The sequence below is a fragment of the Sorex araneus genome, chromosome 8 (genome assembly GCF_027595985.1).
Source record: "Sorex araneus isolate mSorAra2 chromosome 8, mSorAra2.pri, whole genome shotgun sequence".
Taxonomy (NCBI): Eukaryota; Metazoa; Chordata; class Mammalia; order Eulipotyphla; family Soricidae; genus Sorex; species Sorex araneus.
The window spans coordinates 32,587,423-32,608,722 of record NC_073309.1 but is presented as its reverse complement, the minus strand read 5'-3'; the positions used below and the strand labels follow the sequence as shown (position 1 = coordinate 32,608,722).

The 21,300-nt window shown below is 36.6% G+C and overlaps 1 protein-coding gene across 2 annotated transcripts in view; it reads left to right on the top strand.

Annotated features, from left to right (window-relative positions):
• The window catches only part of PHKB (phosphorylase kinase regulatory subunit beta), a 262,109-nt gene that overhangs the window by 105,699 nt on the left and 135,110 nt on the right, over positions 1-21,300 (top strand). For both annotated transcript variants that reach the window (XM_004600687.2, XM_055146377.1), the window contains 5 exons: positions 2,360-2,455; positions 4,089-4,286; positions 7,683-7,740; positions 10,427-10,504; positions 16,306-16,464. In XM_004600687.2, coding sequence (XP_004600744.2) covers positions 2,360-2,455; positions 4,089-4,286; positions 7,683-7,740; positions 10,427-10,504; positions 16,306-16,464 — 589 coding nt within the window. The remainder of the gene's footprint in view (positions 1-2,359; positions 2,456-4,088; positions 4,287-7,682; positions 7,741-10,426; positions 10,505-16,305; positions 16,465-21,300) is intronic.

Sequence of the window (21,300 nt, the reverse complement as noted above, 5' to 3'; positions counted from 1 at the left end):
AGGAAGAGAAAGGCCTAGAAGTACCTCAAATGATTCCACTTTGAATTGACATTGAAAAGATGATCACTGTCTTATGGTGATTGATGGCGTTTTTAGCCTCCGTGTCCAACTATTATAGTCTAGAAGACTGGAGTAGCTAGTTCACTGCAGCTGAAGTCCTTATGATTCTGGTTACACGGAATTATCTTCTATTGTATTTACTAGAACACAATCACAGAAAGTTGATTTGGGACTATAGGTTTGATCTGCCAGTCTTAAAATCTGTTCTTCATATGAAGTCAGGATACTAGAGCAGAGTTGTTATGATTACAGGAAATGGAAAATGAAAAGAAAATATGCAGAGTTAACCAGATATTCTGTAGTGACAAATAAATATAAAACATCCTTTTATATTTCCGTTGTTAATTGGAGAAATCAAGATACTGACAAATGAGCTGAGGCCAGAATCTATAAGGTGATGATGACTAGAGATTGCTCATTTATGTAAAACTGATCAAGGCATGTATTCCTTTGAAATTTAGGAGGCCCAAAATGAATGTGTTTGATCATTTAAAGTACGTGATAATTAATTCTATATGTAGTTTCTCTTTGATGACTTTTTTGAAAAAATTGCTTCTATGTAGGAAAATCTATCGATATTCTTGGCAGATTTCTCTTTATTTATTATAAATCCTGGGCCGTATAACCTAAAGTTTTGTATATGTTTTGAGGACAGCCAAAGAACAAAGTTGGCTAAACTTTGATTTTATTGTTAAAATGTGATAACACTTTGAGCTTATTTTTCCCTTTTCACATATTAATTAAAGACTGGCAGAGTAAGCAGCCTGAACAAATGTTTTGGTCACTTTAGATAAAAAAAAAGTCATTTAACCATGGTCAAAATATAGAAGGTGCTGTCTACATTAATCAAATTATAGCAAGAATTGTCAAAGTTTCCATTTCACTTCATTATTTGCAAGTTATCCTACTTTGATTATAGTCTTTAAAAATTCAATTTAGAACAAACTGAGTTGGCATTTAATTAACTATATTAATTATCAGCCTAATGAGATTTTTAAATTTTATTATTTTGTGTATTCACAGGTGCTCAATGATTCAGACCCAGTTATTTTTCTGATGCTTTATTCTAATCAGTCTACTTGTTCCCTTCAAGTTTTCCAGATTTCAGATCCTAGCCTACAAATACTCCAATCTCTCTTGTTTTGTTATTGCTTATCAAAAATTATTTGCATTTTATGAAACAGACATCTTTCAGTATTTATAATTAGTATATTTAATTGATAACAAATAAAATCATTTTAGTAACTATTAAATCAGTTTTTATTGTAAGGGTTTTGAGAAATGGTATTGTAGAAATACTTAAAATCTATAATAATACTTTCCAGTGCAACCAATATTAGAATATTTTGAAAGGCATTTTATTTATTTTTTATTGAATTACGATGAGATATAGTTACAAAGCTTTCGTAATTGAGTTTCAGTCATAAATGATCAAATACCCATCCCTGCACCAATGTGCATTTTTCCACCACTAGTGTCCCAAATATCCCTCCCATCACCTTCACCCCATCTCACCCCCTATCTCTGTGGCAGGCACCTTCTTTCTTACTCTCTCTCTACTTTTGGGCATTATGATTTGCAATACAGATACTGAGAGGCCATCATGTTTGGTCCTTAGTCTACTTTCAGCACACATCTCCCAACCCAAGTGATCACTCTAACCATCATTGACTAAGTGGTCCCTTCCCCATCTCAACTGCCTATCTCTCCAGCACATGAGGCAGGCTTCCAACCATGGAGTGATCCTCCTGACCCTTATCTCTACTGTCCTTAGGTGTTAGTCTCCTATTATGTTATTTTTTATTCCATATACTAGTATAGTCATTCTATGTCTGTTTCTCTCTTTCTGACTCTTTTCACTTAGCATACAGTCTCCATGTCTATCCACTCATAAGCAAATTTTATGGATTCGTCTTTTCTAACAGATGCATTGTATTCCATTATGTAGATGTACCAAAGTTTCTTTAACCAATCATCTTTTCTTGGGCACTCAGGTTTTTCCAGATTCTGGCCATTGTGAACAGTGCTTCGGTAAACATGCAAGTGCAGATGTCATTTCTACTGTGCTTTTTTGCATCCCTGGGATATACTCCCAGAAGTGGTATCACTGGGTCATATGGGAGCTCAATTTCTAGTTTTTGGAGGAATGTGCATATTGTTTTCCAAAAAAGGCTGGACCAATCAGCATTCCCACCAACAATGAATGGGAATCCCTTTTGAGAGATATTTTACCAGAATGTCTAAGAGTTTCTGAGTCCTTCTTCCTTAACTTAAGAATATTTTTTCCCTCTCATTCCAGGGTTGTTCTTGGTCAGTTATATTTGTGGATCTCGATGCTCACAATCGCAATAGGCAAACTTTGTGTTCACTGTTACCCAGAGAATCAAGATCTCATGTAAGATATTTTTATAATAAATTAGTATGCATTGTGATTAATGGTATTGTCTTTTGTTTACATTTATAAGAAAGTTCTTTAAAATATTTAAGATTGTCAGAAGAGATGAGAAGAGAATACGGATGCTACATCTATTCACCTACATCTATACACCATCACCTGCAGAGATTTTGTTCAGAAAGTGAACAGAACTATTGACAAATCTGCTTTGAGTCTTTGACAAATAATAGAGAAATAGACTTTCGTCCATGTGAGTGTGGGATGAGGGGAGCAAGTAGCAACACTATATCATAAGATTTTTTTCCATGCATATTGTAATTTTTTAATAATTTATAATTCTTTTGAATATAATTATTTCTTTTTCTCATCATTTGATCAGTCTTTTGGATACAATTTTATATGTCTATAGTACCTAAGTACAACATTTTCTAGGATTTTCATAGCCTTGTTTTTAGAAAGTGCCCAAAATGTAACAATTCAGTTATGAAAAAATCAAGCCTTTTATGACAACAATGTGAGAGAATATGATAAAACATGATCTACAAATGAGCAAGTGAAAGTAATACATCTCTTTATTACTCCACCATTCAGCCGGAGTGCCAGCATGTAGGTTTGCACATATTTTTGTACACATATAATGTATATTTCTACAGAGGCCATACCAAGCAATGCTAAAGGACCACACCCAGTGATGCTCCTCCTGATGATACGAGCTTGATGGTTTAGTGCTTGGGCCCAGCAGTGTGATGCTCAGCGCAGAGGTGGTCAGGGCCCAGGTTGGAGCTTAGGGAGCCTTGTGGTACAGGATCTTGAACTCAGCCTGTCACATGCCAGTTTCCTTAGCAGACGAAGCACATGTTCCCCTTCTTGTGCAAGTTCCCCAGACCAGACCTTTTTATTTTACAAAACTGGAATTTTGTTGTTCATCACTGTCACTGTCATCCCGTTCGTTGCTCACGCATTTGTTCGAGCGGGCACCAGTAACATCTCTCATTGAGAGGCTTCTTGTTACTGTTTTTGGCATATCCAATATGCCACGGGTAGCTTGCCAGGCTCTGCTGCTCGGGCTCGATACTCTCGGTAGTTTGCCGGGCTCTCCGAGAGGGGCGGAGGAATCGAACACGGGTCGGCCGCACAAAAGGCGAACGCCCTACCGCTGTGCTATCACTCCAGCCCTTGTTGTTCATAATGCTTAACAATCTAGTTCTATGAATAAACATGTTTTCATAGCAATAAAATTTCTATAATATACATTACAATGCCCACTAATTTACACATCTATTTATTAAATGTTTAGATTGTTTTCTGTTTTTCTCTGTTAGAAACACATTATTATGGAAGTAGGTTGTAATGAGTAATTACTGGCTTAAATTTTTATATATTGCCTTAATTAATCTCTAAGTTTAAACACAGGTCTCGAAGCTTGAAAATACTTGTTATTGATGATAACGTTTTATTTCATCTGTAAGATTCACTTCTTTGTGCCATATAAGCAGCCGGCTGGCTGTCCCTTGAAGCATAGCAGTCTTGCTGGTAGCGAGACAGCCTTCCTGACTTTTTGTCTCTGTGATTTCTCTTGGGCTATGCTGATCTTATCACTTCAGGTTTGTTTCCTTTTTCATATTTCCCCTAGAACACAGATGCCGCCCTGCTTCCCTGTATCACTTATCCTGCATTTGCCCTGGATGATGAAGCTCTGTTTCGCCAGACACTTGATAAAGTGGTTAGAAAATTAAAGGGAAAATATGGATTTAAGCGTTTTTTAAGAGATGGGTACCGAACATCATTGGAAGACCCCAACAGACGCTATTACAAACCAGCAGAAATTAAGGTACCAAAACCCGTTAGATTGTGTAGCAGAGCAAAACAAGGAAGTAAATGTGTTTGAGTTCTGTCTCTGCCACTTAATCCCTTTCTAGCCTTGGGCAAGTTAATTAACAATCTGTTTAATATTCTTTACAGGAAAATTATTTTAGTACCTCTGTTATTGGTCCTGTTGCAGAGGTTTATGGGATAATTAAATCTGTTAATATACCTATAAGTGCTTAGAAAGTGTTTGGCAATACTCATGTCCTTTTAGATCTTCCTACTAGTGAGGCCTATTTGTTCATATTTTGGCCATATTGAGTCATTACCTGAATAATTTTTGTTTTGCACATTCAGAACTTTGCTTGCCTGATCCATGTTGCTTGTCTTAAAAGTATATATTTGTCAGCCATGTTCAGTCTATGAAGCAAATATTTCTCTTTTGTTTCACATAGATAATTCATTATAAATCATAGTTCTCTTAATATTTAGTTTAAAATGTTTAGTATTTGAAATACAAATATATATGCCATGATATTTAGATGATACAAATTATTTTAAATCTTTCCAGAAAACTATCAGTATTTCCCAAAAGTAAGTAAATCATCTATATTGCCCTGAGATAGTTTGAAAACTGTTAAACTGTTTTAAGCTGTTTTAAACAAAGCATGCTCATAACTTTGACTCACTAAATATAGGGAAAGCCATGAATCTGTATTTAAAAACTGTGTAGGTAGCATCGTACCTAAAATTTGTTTGGCAGTTAAATACTTCTTTTAAACTTTAATATACGCTTAATTTTACAGGTCAATTAGACAAGGTATCAACAGTGCTGCAGTTCAGATGACTATCACTTGGATGAATGCATTAGGAGTCATTTTATTATGTGTATTTTAAAAAATTTATAGCAGTTTTGGCTTTAGTCTTCAAGGCCGTGTTCTGCCTTGAACATGCTTGTCTCTATGTTTCTTTGCTTGCTTATTTCCACCCTCGAGAAGCAGTGTTCTCTCTCAAACATGTACTTTTAAATTTCTCACTCCTCACATCTTTCTAAATTAGTTTTAATAAAAACTTTATTGTTCCACACACAAAAAAAATACATAGAAGTTTCTTCCTTAGATTGGACCAAGAGAACTATTTATATTTTAAACACCATTGTATGTTTCTTTTTCTTTTAATGCAATTCCTCCACAGATTTATGGTGCTTATATTTGAATTGAGTCAAAATTACCTTTATAATGCTGAGTCTCACCAAGGAAAGAAGTCTGAATGGAGACCAATCTAAACTCAGATCATGCATTGTGGTTCAGTATTCAGCACTGTTTTGACAGTTCTTGTCACTCCTGCTAAATGACATAATTTGGGAATCCACTTAGCTTTTCCTGCTTTTTCGAACATATACTTACTCAAGGTCCACTTCCTTCCTTTTAACTTAGAGTTAAATAGCCCTTCATTTCTGTTTGGACTTATCCGCTGGATCTGTCCATTCATTCCTAACTCCCTCGCTCCTGTCTCCCAGAGGTATTTTAACTCTAAGGCTTACTGTATGTATACTCAGCCTGTGTAGTTTGAATGGGACACTTAGTATGTAATTTTTCTTCCCTGGAAGAAGGATGGCTACCTTTATATATGTTTTTCTCCTCAGGTTTCTCACTTTTTCCTTCCTGTAGTCTTGTTCCCCCTACATGATTCAGCTTCCCCTCACTCAGCAAAAACACATTAATATTCATCATTATAAATGCAAAAAAAAAAAAAAAGAAACAACACCCAAACCCCACAATCCTCTTAATTATCCTTTTTAGCACTTTATCTTCTTATCTGCTCTTCTTTGTATCCCTACTTCTGAAGAGTGTGGTTTATTCCTGGTGTGTTTTCTTGTTTGTTTAATAGTAATGTATTTATAGTTCAACTCCTCTCTCCAGCACTTCTTAGTCTTTAGGCTACTAGGTCATAGCAGATGCTTTTCTTACTATATTTCACTAAACCTCTCCTTGGTCCTCTAGCATCTCAACTCTCCCTGGAAGGTTTTCCATTTTCTTTAATTCCCTTAGCTTCCTAATTGTCTTTTTACTTGTTTCACAGTTCTTCTTAGTAGGCCTTCTAGGCTTATCATCTTCGGCCTTCTCTTAGGCCTTACTGCTCTCCTGAATTCCATCCTTATACTATTCTTTTTTATGCTACCCATATAATCACAGCTTCAGTTACCATTGTTAACCTCAATCTCTATCTCTGATTCATTACATCTGCCTCGAGCTCACCTCCCATCCTTCTGTCCAACCTCCAAACCTGAGTCATTTTAGGCTCTTTCGTTTCACTTCCCCCTCTATATTATCTTGACTGGCAGATTTAGCCTTCCTAAATTTCAAGTCTGTCCCTTTCTATTAACTCCCTGGAATGGGTTCATAACCTGGAATAGCTTTACTCTCTAAGGACATTTGACAGTATCTGCATTTTTTATTGTTATAGTTTGGTAGGTGTCACAGTCGTTAAGAATGTATGGTAGCAGCCAAATATCCTACAATGTACTAGATAACCTCTAGAAACAAGGATTATTTTATCTAAATTGCTGAAAGTGATGAATTTGAGAAACTTGTTTAGACTGTCATCTTTTTTATTTGTTCCCAGCAGCCTTCTTGTTGGTGTCTATATTTCTTGTTCTTTGACTCTCTCAAAAAATATAAACTGCTATCTTGCAAGTAAATCTAATAAATACAATGATCCAGCTCAGTAAATTGATTCACCAGCAGTTCCCTGTCACTTCCCAATCAAAATAGCAATCTCATAGCATGACTTCCCAGGCTTTTCCTGGTTTGACTGGCCAGACTTGCCTGGTAGGCTCCAGTTTTTGTTACTTCTTCCTTGTCTCATTTAAAAATACGGAATTTCTGATAGTTTCTTAAAAAAAAAAAAATTGTGCTTTCGTGCATATGTAGTTTGTATTGTTGCTTTGTCTATATGGAGTTTCTGCAGTTAATCCCCCCAGAGAAATCTAGTGAGCATTAGCTAAAGCATTTCCTTTCATCTAAAATCCTTTTTTTACCCTTCAAGCAGGCTCGGTGTTTCATTCTCTTGTGTTCCGATATCTTCTGTGAAGATATTTCACAACACATCACAATTATTTATTTACTTGCCTTCCAGTGAGACTGTGAGCATTTGACAGCAACTTCTTTGTCTTTTTGTCTTTATCATCCAGTATCTAATTGGTGCCAGACATTACTAAGTACTTATTAAATACTTATCAAATGGATGATGACTGCTGTTTGAAGGATAGAATGAATTTTTGAACATGACTGAAAAAAATGTAATATAGTTAAACTACTTACAAAATCAGTCAACTTGTTATTACTCTAATCTTTTATGTATATCCTAAGTATAATTACTCTTAGTTGTAACATTTAAAAATATTTTATTTTCTTTTTAGCTGTTTGACGGCATTGAATGTGAATTTCCTATATTTTTCCTTTACATGATTATTGATGGTAAGTGATACTTTCTTCTGAAATTTAAGTTATAGGGTAGAAATTGTTTAAAGAAGAGCAGAAGTAAACTGTGACTTCTTTCAGCTGGCATAAGCCCTTCAATGTTGCTAACTGCTTTGCACTTTTAAATACTTTTCTGAGTGAATTTTAAATAATTTAAAGAATTCAAAATCATTTTTGAACTGTTGAGAAACTACATAAATGTTTTCAGATTCACAAGAAAAAATTGTGATTAGTAACCACGAATACAATAGTCCATAACGTTCTGAACATTTACACTAAAAAATCAAGAAATGTCAGGGCCCTCAGAGATAGTGCAGTGGCTGAAAGTGCCAGCTATTATGATAGTGAGCCCATAAGCTTAATCCCCTTCTCCCTTCTCTGTGCTCAGGGATTGCTCCTAGGGATTAAATTTGGTTGGCTGTATGCAAAGCAAGCTCCCAAACCCCTGAACTATCTCTCTGGCCCTAGAGCTTTCATTTTGTTCATTAGATTTATTAAGCATTTCTTTCCTTTGTTGCTAATACAAAAGAGATGGTTTTCTCTTTGTTTTTAATCTCCCGACCCCCCCATTATTATAATTGATGCTGCTCTGACTGGGAATTACACACACAAATGACTAATGTGCTCACACATTTTTATCTGGGGTGCTTACTGGGGGTTGCACATCATGTTGCTGTCTTTAAATACTTGGCTGCAGTGCCCACCAAGGTCCTCAGCCCTTTGGTTGTGATGTTCATACAAACTTGCTCAGTGGGGGTTTCGCTTCAGGGCCTTGCTGCCACATACCTTTTCTTTCAGTTACACTACTCATTAGGGATCCGTCCTTTCTGTGTTGCTGTCACACACCTAGCTGTGGACTAGCCAGAATTGGCTTGTGATACAGCTGGGGATTTCAGACAGCAAGACTGCCAGGCTCAAAGAGCAGAGCTGTAGGATGGGCCTTTGTGCATGTATGGACTTGGGGCATTTGAACTCGTTACCATATACCAGCAGAACAAGAGCTGTAAGCCACTGTCCAGTGACTACAGAACCAAAATGGTTTCCTTCATTTCTTTTTCTGATGCTTAGTCATTAAAATAAAGAATGCTGGTGCTTTCTAGAAGTTATTTTCTGTAAGTTTTTGTAAACTGCCACTTATAACATGACTCTCTACAATAATTTCCTGAAAAAATAGCACCCACATTTTTGTTGTTTTAAAAAAGCATATTATGCATGTAAGTTTTTCATGCAATAAAGCAGTCAGTGTTGCTCAAAAAATAAATAAATAAATAAAAAAGCATATTATATTGATTTACAATGCTCTATATTTCAGAAGTAAAGCTTCTAACCGTATTTTTCTATGTATAAATCTCACCCCATGAACCACCAAAGTTCTAGTGCCACATTATTAAACTTATTTCCTTTACCTATTCTACTTTTTGCCTGGTAACTACCATACTTTCCCACTAAATCTGAGTTATTTTAGTTGTCTTTTATCAGTTTGTTTGCTTTGGTTTTATATATATGTATATACATATACATATACATATACATATACATATATATACACATACGTATATTTCACATATGAATGAAATCATCCAGGAATTTCCTCCATTCCTTGACTTAGCATACTCATCCATATTCTATCCATGTTGCCTCAAAAGGCACATTCCATAGTTGTTTATTTATTTATTTACAAAGCTACACATGACTGGGTTTCAGTCATGCAATATTCTGACACCCATCCCAGTGTAATTTCGCAGCACCAGTGCCCCAGTTTCCTTTCCATCTCTCCAAGGCCCCGTGCCCACCGGCCTCTATGGTAGGCACCTCTCTCTCTCTCTCTCTCTCTCTCTCTCTCTCTCTCTCTCTCTCTCTCTCACACACACACACACACACACTCACTCTCACTCTTTCTCTTTCTCTCTCTCTCCCTCCCTTCTCTTCCTCTAATTTTAGGCATTATGGTTTGCAAAAAGATGATGGAAGGTTGTTATGAATATCCTTATATCTACTTTCAACATTCAATTCCTGTCTACAGTGTTCATTTTCAATTAATGTTTTCAGAATGGATCTTCCTCTATTTTAACTACCCTCTACCCCCCCCCACACACTCTTGTGGTGCTTTCTAGTCATTGATCAGTCCTCCTGACCCATTTTCCATGGCCTTGGATATTAGTTTCATACTTTTTTTATACAACAAATAAATGCTGTTATTATAATCTGACCCCCTCCTTCTGATTCATTTCACTCAGCATGACATTCTAGGTCCATCCATTTTCTTAATAGCTGTATAGTATTCCATTGTGTAGATATACTGTAGCTTCTTTATCTGTTTATTCATTTATCTGTATCTGTTCTCAGTCATTTGGGTAGTTTCCAGTTTCTGGCTATTATGAATAGTGCTGCAAACCCCATAGTTTTAATTGTTGGGTAGTATTCCATTGAGTATGTAAACTACTATTGTTTAATCTAGTCATTCATTGATAGGAATATTAATTAATTCCATATATATGGTATTGTGTATAATGCTCAATGAACAATGAATATGTACATTTGAATTACCTTTGAAACTTTATATTTATTACTTATACAAAAAATTGTCCAAATAATCATAACCAGAATAATAAATGTTTCAAGTAAAATTTCTGTGGTGCTTTTTAAGCTCAGCTAATGTTGGAATTCATGCTTTACATTTCAGGAGTTTTTAGAGGTAATCCACAGCAAGTAAAGGAATATCAGGATCTTCTAGCTCCAGTACTTCATCAGACTATGGAAGGTATAAATTGTACCTTGTTCCACTAAGAAATTCTCCCTTTAATATTTTCTTAGTCTTACTTTGGGATGTTTAAATTATTCCCTTTAAAACACTTATTTGTGTTAAATTTTTTGAAAATAGGGCCTCAAATGAGCTAGAAAAGAACAAATCAAATTATTATTATGTTGAGGACTTTCTCAGCGCCCTGATGGTACTTGGGGAACCATGAAATCTTGGAGATAAAATCTGAGAGTACCACATACAGAAACTATGCTCCAGCCATTTGAGACATCTCTTTGATATTTATTATGTTTGTTTTTATTAAAAAATTTGGCAAGATATGGATAAAGATAAATTTAGGTCGTCATGGCTATAGTAATTTCAAATTGTTTGCCTGATAAGAAGTTTCTTCATGCTGATCCTGCATAATTCTTTCACTTCATATACTTTGGTAGCAATATAAAGTGACTAAATTTTTCTCTGAGTGGCCAGAAATGCTATGTTCAGATGGATCCTGCCCCTTCGGAGGGAAATTTGGAAAAGCTTTGCCTTACCCTAAATGTACTGCCATTGCCAAGAACATTCTGACTTCCTGTTTCAAGTTTGCTTTGAGAACTTTTATGTGTTTTTAATGTCTGCAGTGCTAAAATGTATTCCTGTAAGGGTTGATTGAACATTTTAGAATTATCACTATCTCTTTTAGGAAAAAGATCCAGTCTTAAGAGTTTCATATAAAAAACAGAAGGGACCGTAAATAGTGATTTACCATATCGCTAGAAGACTATTTCTCAGAGGAATGTCAAAGGAGAAGTTCAGATATCATGGGTGTTCGAAATATTTATCAAATAAGAATGTAATGTTATGAGTGGATAGCTTTGAAGACATTGATCTGGGAATTAAAAGTTATGATGTATTTGTAAAAAATGATGGTATTAGAGATATAATGTATATAGAAATCCAGTACTGAGCCCTAATTCCCTTATCATATAAAGTTTATCATATTCATTAGGATTTTCTACTTGTGTCTTATAATAGAATACTTAATACTATGGGCTCACCCTTTAAAATATTTTATAAAATGAAAATAATGAAATATTTATTGAAGAACATTCAATTCCAAATAAAATTTTTAATTAAGTTATATATAAAAACATATATATAATCACTTCTCTGATCTGATATATGATGTAGTAAATGTTAAAATGAATATAATATTTGAGATACTTTAAATAAGATTTTTTAGTACTCAGTGCAACATTATTGATTCATTGATGTGGTAGTTTAATGAGGCATACTTTATTATATTCAGAGAATAGTATTCAAATCATTTTCTTTGTATTATAGATGTTTTCACTTATTTTAAAAGTATTCCTACCAATTGATGTTTGAAGACAGAGCAATTTTTTTATGGAAATCTGTACAATTTTATTAGGAAAATCAGGTTCTCTATGGATCAATACTATAAAAATCTCTTCTGTAGCTCTGTAGCTCTGTGTCATGATGTTGTTTACCCCTCCCTATATCATTCCCAAAGATTATAGTATTCAAATATTTTTTAATTTCTATCAAGAATATTTCTGAATAAGTTGGTCACAGGGGAAGATAGAGGTTTTTTTCTCTTCAATGATATTAAAATGAGTGGATTTACTATTTAAAATGGGGAGTTCTCTGTTCTAAGCAATGGCTTAGGGTTATAATTCCTTATTTAAGGTTATACAATAGCTCATTTGTAAAGATTCCACAAACAATTCAATCAAAAATTTTTTTCTATAACTATTTTCATACTGTGTATTTGCTGATTTATATAAAGGTATTAAATTAAATATTGTTATTAAAATAATATTACATACACATTGCTGGATAAATTGTAAGATAGCCTGGCAAGCTTCCTGTGGCGTATTCGATATCCAAAAACAGTAACAAGAAATCTCACTTTGGAGACGTTAATGGAGATGTTACTGGTGCCCACTCAAGCAAATTGATGAACAATGGGATGAGAGTGCTACAGTACTGCCGTCAAATCAGTATATTAAATTTATGTTTTTCCATTTCAACATGCCAATCGACCAAAAGATTGCATTCGGTAGACTGAGAGCACCTGTAAGGGTGATTAGAGGCCGCCCCAAAAGCCTCCATCCCTCTTGGAGAGCCCAGAAAACTACCAAGGTATCCCACACACACGGCAGAGTCTGGCAAGCTGCCCATGGCGTATTCGATATGCCAAAAACGGTAACAAAAATGGGCCTCATTCCCCTGACACTGGAAGAGCCCTCGGTATGGCAGCATTGAGAAAGAATGAGCAAGGAGAGGCTGATAAACTCTCAGGGCCGAACTAGGCGGCCAAAATAAAGAAGGACTAAAATGACTGTCTGCACTTTTAACGCATGTACTCTGGCATTGGAAGCATCTATCAAGGACCTGATGGTGCAAGCGCAGAAAATCAAGTACGACGTCATTGGATTGACCGAGACAAGAAGGCATCGATCACATCACATCGTTTTTAACAATGGAGAACTGTTCCTCGGAACATGCAACAGTAGAAGCATCGGTGGTGTCAGTGTCCTCGTCAATATGGACTTGGCCATGAGCATCGATTCATTTGAATGCCTAACAACCCAAATCAGATGCTTTCGTTTGAGTAGACGTGGCTTATTGCCAGCAGTTTCTATCTTCTTCATTTATGCACCAATATTCAACTACGACAAAGAAGAAATTGAAAAGTTCCACATGGAGCTGGAGAAGTTCTATAAAGAAGACCACACCTTCTACAAGGTCATTGTCAGTGATTTTAACACCAAGATAGGATCAAGGTCGCCTGAAGAACTCCACATGGGGACCCACAGCCTAGAATAGAACGAACAGGGTGAGGGACTGTCTAAGTTCATCATATTGACCAAGACCATGCATGGTAACTCGCAGTTTTAGAAGGCCGAATCTAAACATTAGATATGGGAGTCTCCCGGTGGACAGTTCCACAACGAAATTGACCACATCATATTCAATTGATGGTTTTGCCTGACTGATGTTGCTATTGTCCCAAAATTTGAAACATGATCAGACTACATCTCCTTTGTGCAAAATTCTACTTCACGGAGCAGGAAGAAAGGGCTGCAAAGTTTAAGAAGAGAACTCCCAGAACAATCACCAACTCTTTAGCACTATTGCAGCAATATGAGGCGATGCCATCATTGACAACATCAACGAGGAATACGATAGACTGGTTCAGCACCTCCATGATTGTGCAAGGAACGCTGAGAGAGAAATCCACAAGATGCCTCTCTGGAAACTCATGAGCTCATTCGCCAACGTGGTTTGGCGCAAGCCTCAGGCAATCACAAGCTAACATCCAAGCTCACAAAGCTGTGCAGAGAAGTGATAAAGGAAGACCTCAAAGAGAGACAACCAGCAGTGTTGGCCGAAGCGGTAGAAGCTGGGAAAAGTATTCACAATGTCTGCTTGTCCTTCGCCAACTATAAGACCAAGATGACTGCCCTCCAATGTCCTGATGGATCTATCACATCTTCCAGAAGGGCAATGGAAAAGGTTATCCATGACTTCTACTATTTTTTTTTAATATTTTTTATTTATTTATTTATTATTTTTTTTAATTTTTATTAAATCACCATGTGGAAAGTTACAAAGTTCTCAGGTTTATATGTCAGTTATACAATATTCAAACACCCATCCCTTCACCAGTGCCCATATTCCACCACCAGAAACCCCAGTATACCCCCCGCCCCCACCCCCTACCCACTACTGTATAACTAATGAATTTCACTTCATTTTTTCTTTACCTTGATTACATTCCATAATTCAACACAAAACTCACTATAGTTGTTGGAGTTTCCAACCAAGAGAGACAGACCTACTACATTTGATAATTAGTTTTTCATTGCTGGAAATGAAGAGATATGTAGCCCCACTGCTACAAGTACATAACTCTCTCTCTCTCTCTCTCTCTCTTTTTTTTCTTTTTCCTTTTCTTTTTTTTTTTTCTTTTTCCCCCTCATCCCCCTTCCTGCGCCTCATAGTATGGTGTACGCCACGCCGCGTCGGCCAGCGTGGGGCTTTTGCTTAGTTCACAGCCATGACTTCTACTAGATCTCTTCGATAGCCATGTCCGCCTGCCACATACTAAATTCCACAAGATGGATATGTCATTCCCAGCATTCTCCCTTCCAAAATCCAAAACACCATTTCATCAGTAAAGAAGCAATATAATGGCTCAGCTCTTCACACACTACCTGTCTGAATGCAAGTTTCCATCCCAATGGAAAACCAGCAAGACCGTTCTGTTGTACAAGGGAGATATCCACAACATCAGTAGCTATCACCATATCTGTTACCTGTCGTCTACAAGTTGTTCACTCGAGTCATCCTGATCAGAATTGGCAGACACTAGACAAAGGATAACCATGAGAGCAAGCTGGGGTCTGAAAAGGATTCAGCACAATCAACCATATCCACATGGTGACCAAGCTCATTGAGGTTTCACGAGAGTTCAAGATGCTGCTCTGTCTAACATTCATCGATTTAATGAAGGCCTTTGATTCTGTTGAGACTGAAGCAGTCATAGAAGCCTTAACAAAACAGGGCGTTCACACTCAGTATATCAGGATCCTTCGTGAGCTGTATTACAGATTTACCACCAGGATCTCACCATTCTACAAGGAAGTGATCATCGTCGTAAAGAGAAGGGTTCGGCAGGGCAATACCATTTCACCGAAACTCTTCAGTACCACCCTTGAGAACATCATATGATGACTGGAACGGGAAGGAATGGGAGTGAAGATAGACTGTCGGCAACTACATTACCTCCACTTCACTGATGACATTGTTCTAATAACACCAAACATTAACCAAGCAGGATGAATGCTGGCCGACTTCGACTTTGAGTGTGGAAAGTTCAGACTGCAGCTGAATCTCACGAAGACAATGTTCATGAGAAATGGATGAGTTTCATTTGTTCTCTATGGAATGAACATCTCCGAATGCAGCAGTTATGTGTACCTAGGTCAAGAACTCAACATGACAAATGACTTGGCACATAAGCTGTGCAGTAGGAAGAGAGCAGCATAGAACGCCTTCAAGAGCATCAAAGAAGTTGTTAAGAGGACGAAGAATCTTTGGCTCTGGGCACATCTTTTGGACTCCAACATTCTTCCTGCACTAACATACGCCTCAGAGACCTAGGTCCTAGGAAAACAGGATGAGAATGCTATTCTGGTCTCCTAAGGAGGAATTGAAAGAGCTATGCTTGGAGTATCACGTTTCACTCAAGTGAGAGAAGAAATCTGGAGTTCCGACCTCTGTTGACAATCGAGGATCAGGGACACTGTCTTGTTGGCCACAGCATTGAAAATCAGATGGGCCAGACATGTAATGTGATTTGGAGATGACCACTGGACTAGAGCTGTTACCAACTGGATTCCAAGGAATGTAAAGAACGCCTGCCTGCCTGCCTATCTACCAGATGGTCAGACTTCTTTGTCAAGATCCTGAATGAACGGTTTTATGCTCTTCATGTTCTTGGAGTGAGTAGATGCCATTGGGCCATACTAGCACACTACAGGGATGAATGGAGATGTTACTGGTGCCCACTTGAGCAAAGCAATGACCAATGGGATGACAAGTGATACAAAAGTGATATTTTTCCATTGGTGATTTCTGAGTCAGAATACCTACTTTTCAGTATCTTCTATACAACTTTTCTCTCTCTGCCTTCTAATCAATATTTTCCGAAGGGAAAATGTGAATGGAGAGGGAGGGGGAATGACACTGATTTGTAATACTTTAAAAAATTGTATTTTAAAACTTCATAGGTTATCCTGTCATACCAAAGTACTACTACGTACCAGCAGACTTTGTAGAATATGAAAAAAGAAAGCCTGGGAGTCAAAAGCGGTTTCCTAGCAACTGTGGCCGAGATGGAAAGCTGTTTCTTTGGGGACAAGCCCTTTATATCATTGCACAACTCTTGGGTAAGTGGAGAGAATGGGAACATTTTTTGCTTTTTTTATCAAGCCACTAGAAATAAGAATATCTCTGCTTACATTTATCTTGAGTTTGTTTACAATTCATGTTGTTAAAAGGTTTTGAAGGGAGTTTTGTTGCATGTAAATATTAATATATTTAATTCACTTAATTATGAACAGTTTCTTAGAAGAAAATAAAATAGGTATAGGAATGATAATCAGTGAGGGGACTGCCTTCAGCGTAATGGTTATGTTTTTTGTAGAAGGCTATGGAAACTTTTAGTCACCTTTACATAACATGATAAAATTCTGATTTAATGTAATAGTCAAGCATGTTCATAGTTTTTGTAAACCACTTACCAAAAGGAATTGATTATCACAGAGTTTTCTTTTTTTTTCTAGTAAATACACATTTGCAATTTTCTCAGTTAGCTGGAGACTTAATGGGACTATTATTCATAATTTTCTAAAAATTACTTTTTCAGTTTTTCTTTAACTTTAGCTGAATAAAAAAACTCTTTTATTCTCTGAAATAAATGCTAATTTGACAAACACAACAAAGCATTATTCATCATTCTGTACTATTCCATGCTAAAATTCCACGTATTAATAGCATTTTGATAAAATAGCCTATCATTTAGAGTAAGAATTGTTTTATGAAACAGGTTGATTATAAATACTGTATTGCATACTTTAGTACAATACAGCTTACTGCTTGAAATACTATATTCTCTTTATTGTTTCTAGAATTACTGATTGCAGAAATGTTAAATTTGTTTTTGCTTTAAGAGTAATAATTTTTGGTTTTATTTTTACATTTCATTAAGGAAGATTATTTCAAAAACTTAGAATTATATAAATTATACAGGAGCAGATAGAAACTAATGAAAAGAGAAAATTTTAATTAAAACTATTTTCAATATGTTTATTTTCTAGTATTTTCTGACTTTTCATACATAATGCTAACTTAAGAACCTGAGAACATTTCTTTCTCCCTTTATAAATTTTTTTTATGCCAGCAGTTTTCAAGGGGACCCTAGCCCCTCATGGTGATGCTAAGTGTTTAGGCCCAGTGATGCCCAGAATTCATCAAGCTACATTTAGAGTCAGAGGTGGGAAAGAATCTGGGATTCAAGTCAAGGCCTAGCACATGCTAGGCTTGTGCTCTACTTCTCCAGTCACATCACTGGCCTTTAAAGGGATATTTTTAAATAAGAATTTGAATACTCTGTTACATTGACCCAAGGATCTGTCTTCCAGTACTGTGCTGTTTTAATTATTATGCATTGTAGTACAGTATGCATTGTATGCATTTAAAGCTTGGGAAAGTGATGACTCCCATCTTCTTTTCCCCAAGGATTACTTTAGCTAATAGGGGACTGGAGGGGGCGCATATTATTATTCCATATAAATTTCATGAATGTTTGATCTTTTCTTTGAAAGAATGTCACGAGTATCTTTATAAAGACTGTATTGAATCTGTACAATGCTTCGGGGGAATATTGCCATTTCGATGATATCACTGCTCCCAATACATTAGCAGTGAATGTGTTTCCATTTAGTCCTTTTCTTTCTTATTTTTTGACATAGTAGCTTTTTTCCTAGGAGTTTTTCATATCTTTAGTTAAACTGATTCCCAGGTACTAGATTTTTTTGAGGCACAGTTGTGAGTGAAATTGGTTTTTTTAAATCTCTCTCTCTCCTTTTTTATTATTTTCATATAGAAAAGCCATGGGCTTTTACATATTGATTTTGTAGCCTACTACTTTATTATATAACTCTTGTTCTAGGAGCTTTTTTTAGTCTTTAGGATTTTCTAAATATAGTATCATTTAATTTTCAAATAGTGAGAGCTTGCCTTCTTCCTTTCAAATCTGGATGCCCTTGATAACTTTTTCTTGCCTATTATGGCAAGTACTTAAGAACTATATTATATAGAAGTGGTAAAAGTGAGCAACCTTTTTTGTACCTGATCTTAGAAAGAAGGCTTCTAGTTTTTCCTCACTGAATATAATGTTTGCTGTGGACTTGTAGTAAATGACTTTGACTGTGTTGAAGAACGTTTCTTCAGTTTTCATTTTGTTATTTTGTTGAGAGTTCTTTTTATGAGTGGGTGCTAGAAATTGTCAAATGTTTTATCTGTATATATGATATGATCTTATGATTTTATATTTTTATTTTCTTTATATTGTGTATTATGTTGATTGGCTTGCATATGTTAAACCCTTCTTGCATCCCAGGATGAATCTCATTTGGTCATGATGTATCAAAGTTTTTTGATATCAAAAAAGAGTAACTCTCTTTTTTGGTGGTGCCTCTGTCTGCTTTTGGTATCAGGGTGATATGTGCTTAATAGAAACTGTTTGGGAGTGTTTCTGTTTCTTGAGTTTCCTGGAAGAGTCCGAAAAGGATTGGCAGTATGTCTTCTTTAAAGGTTTGAAAGAACTCAATAGCAAATTCATCTGGGCCAGGGTTTTTTTGGGGGGGTGGTAGGCTTTTGATCATCATTTTGACTACTTTGAAAGTGATAGATCTGTTCAGATACTCTATATTTTCTTGGTTCAGCCTTGGGAGGTTATGGGAGTCTAAGAATTTATCTTCTGGGTTCTCTCATTTTGGACATAAAGATTCTCAGAGTAATCTTTGATGATCCTTTGAATTCTTGTGGTATTCACATGACACTCCCACATATTTCTTTTTTCATTTGGTGTATTAGGGTTCCCTCTACTGCTTTGTGAGTCTTGCTAGTGGTTTATTGATTTGTTTATTTTTTGAAGTATCAGCTGTTGGTCTTATTTATCCTTGGGACTTTTAAAAAATATATTCCAGTTTATTTATTTCTCTTTTATCATTTCCTTCCCCTACCTGCTTTGGGCTCCTTTTGCTGGTCGTTTTCCAGTTTCTTAAGTTCTGCCATCAAGTCATTTATGTAAGCCCTTTCTTCCTTCCTGATGAATGCTTGCATACCTAAGAACTTTCCTCTAAGACTGCTTTTGCTTTGTTCCACAAATTTTTTCTTTCCTTTTTTTTTTAATTGAATCACCATGAAGTAGATCATTACAAAGCTATTCATGATTGGATTTCATGATGTTTGTATAGTGTTCCAATATTCTTCTTTTCACCAATGTTTATTTCCACCACCAATATCCAGTTTCCTTCCCAGGCCCTCTTCCCACCCCTGAACCCCCACTCCCCACTCCCCTCTGCCTCTATGGCAGGCTTCCTTCTTTCTTTCTTTCTTTCTTTCTTTCTTTCTTTCTTTCTTTCTTTCTTTCTTTCTTTCTTTCTTTCTTTCTTTCTTTCTTTCTTTCTTTCTTTCTTTCTTTCTTTCTTTCTTTCTTTCTTTCTTTCTCTCTCTCTCCCTTCCTTCCTTCCTTCCTTCCTTCCTTCCTTCCTTCCTTCCTTCCTTCCTTCCTTCCTTCCTTCCTTTCTTTCTTTCTTTCTTTCTTTCTTTCTTTCTTTCTTTCTTTCTTTCTTTCTTTCTTTCTTTCTTTCTTTTCTCCTTCCTTCTCTCTCTCTCTCTCTCCTCACTCTCTTCCCCTCCCCTTTTGTGCCTTATAGTTTACAACTATCTGGTGGCTTTGACTTGTAGACATGACTGAAAGGGCTTCCAGATGTGCAGGGAGGTGAGGGGAGGTAGCCCAATCTGACCTTGAATCTGGAGATTTCAGTCACAAACCCCCATACCCGAATTTTCAGCAGGTTAATATCTCAGTGATATATTAACCCACTGTCCCAGGACAGTGAAGTATGGCTGGGAGTATGGCGGCGATATTGGATTGTGGGAGCAAGTGGCTATCAGGGGGGCTCTGCTTGGGTGGGCACCAGTGACCTGTCCCACTCCTCTGTACCCGTTTTGTACAGCCTTGTGCATGTCTGAGATTAATTGCAGCTTCTGATCTCTCTCTCTCTCTAAATTATATCACTGTGAGATAGTTACAAACTTTCATGATTAAGTTTCAGTCATACAATGATAGAACACCCATCCCTCCACCAGTGCGCATTTTCCACCACCAGTGTTCCCAGTATCCCTCCCACCACCCCCACCCCATCCCACCCCCTCTTCTGTGGCAGGCACCTTCTTTTTTACTCTCTACTTTAGGACATTATGGTTTGCAATACAGGTACTAGGAGGCCTTAGTTTGGTCCTTAGTCCACTTTCAGCACACACTTCCCATTCTGAGCGATCCCTCCAACCATCATTGACTTAGTGGTCCCGTTTCCATCCCAACTGCCTTTCCTCCCCAGCACATGAGACCGGCTTCCAAACCTTGGAGAATCCTCTTGGCCCTTATCTCTACTGTCCTTAGGTGTTAGTCTCCTATTATCTTATTTTATATTCCATAAGTGAGTGCAGTCATTCTATGTCTCTTTCTGACTCTTTTCACTTAGCATGATACTCTCCATGTTCATCCATTTATATGCAAATTACATCATGATTTCATGTTTTCTAACAGCTGCATAGTATTCCATTGTGTAGCTGTACCAATGTTTCTTTAACTAGTCATCTGTTCTTGGGCACTCGGTTGTTTTTTTCCCCCAGATTCTGGCTATTGTTAACAGTGCTGCAATAAATATACAAGTGCAAATGTCATTTCTACCATGGTTGGTTTTTTTTTTTTTGCATCTCCAGGAAATATTTCCAGAAGTGGTATTGCTGGGTCATATAGGAGCTCAATTTCTAGTTTTTGGAGGAATATCTATATTGTTTTCCAAAAAGGCTGGACCAGTTGGCATTCCCACAAACAATGAATGAGAGTCCCTTTCTCCCGCAGCTTCTGATCTCTTTTGAGACTTTTTTTTAATGGGACTTTGAAGCATGGCCAGTAAATGAGTCTGTGT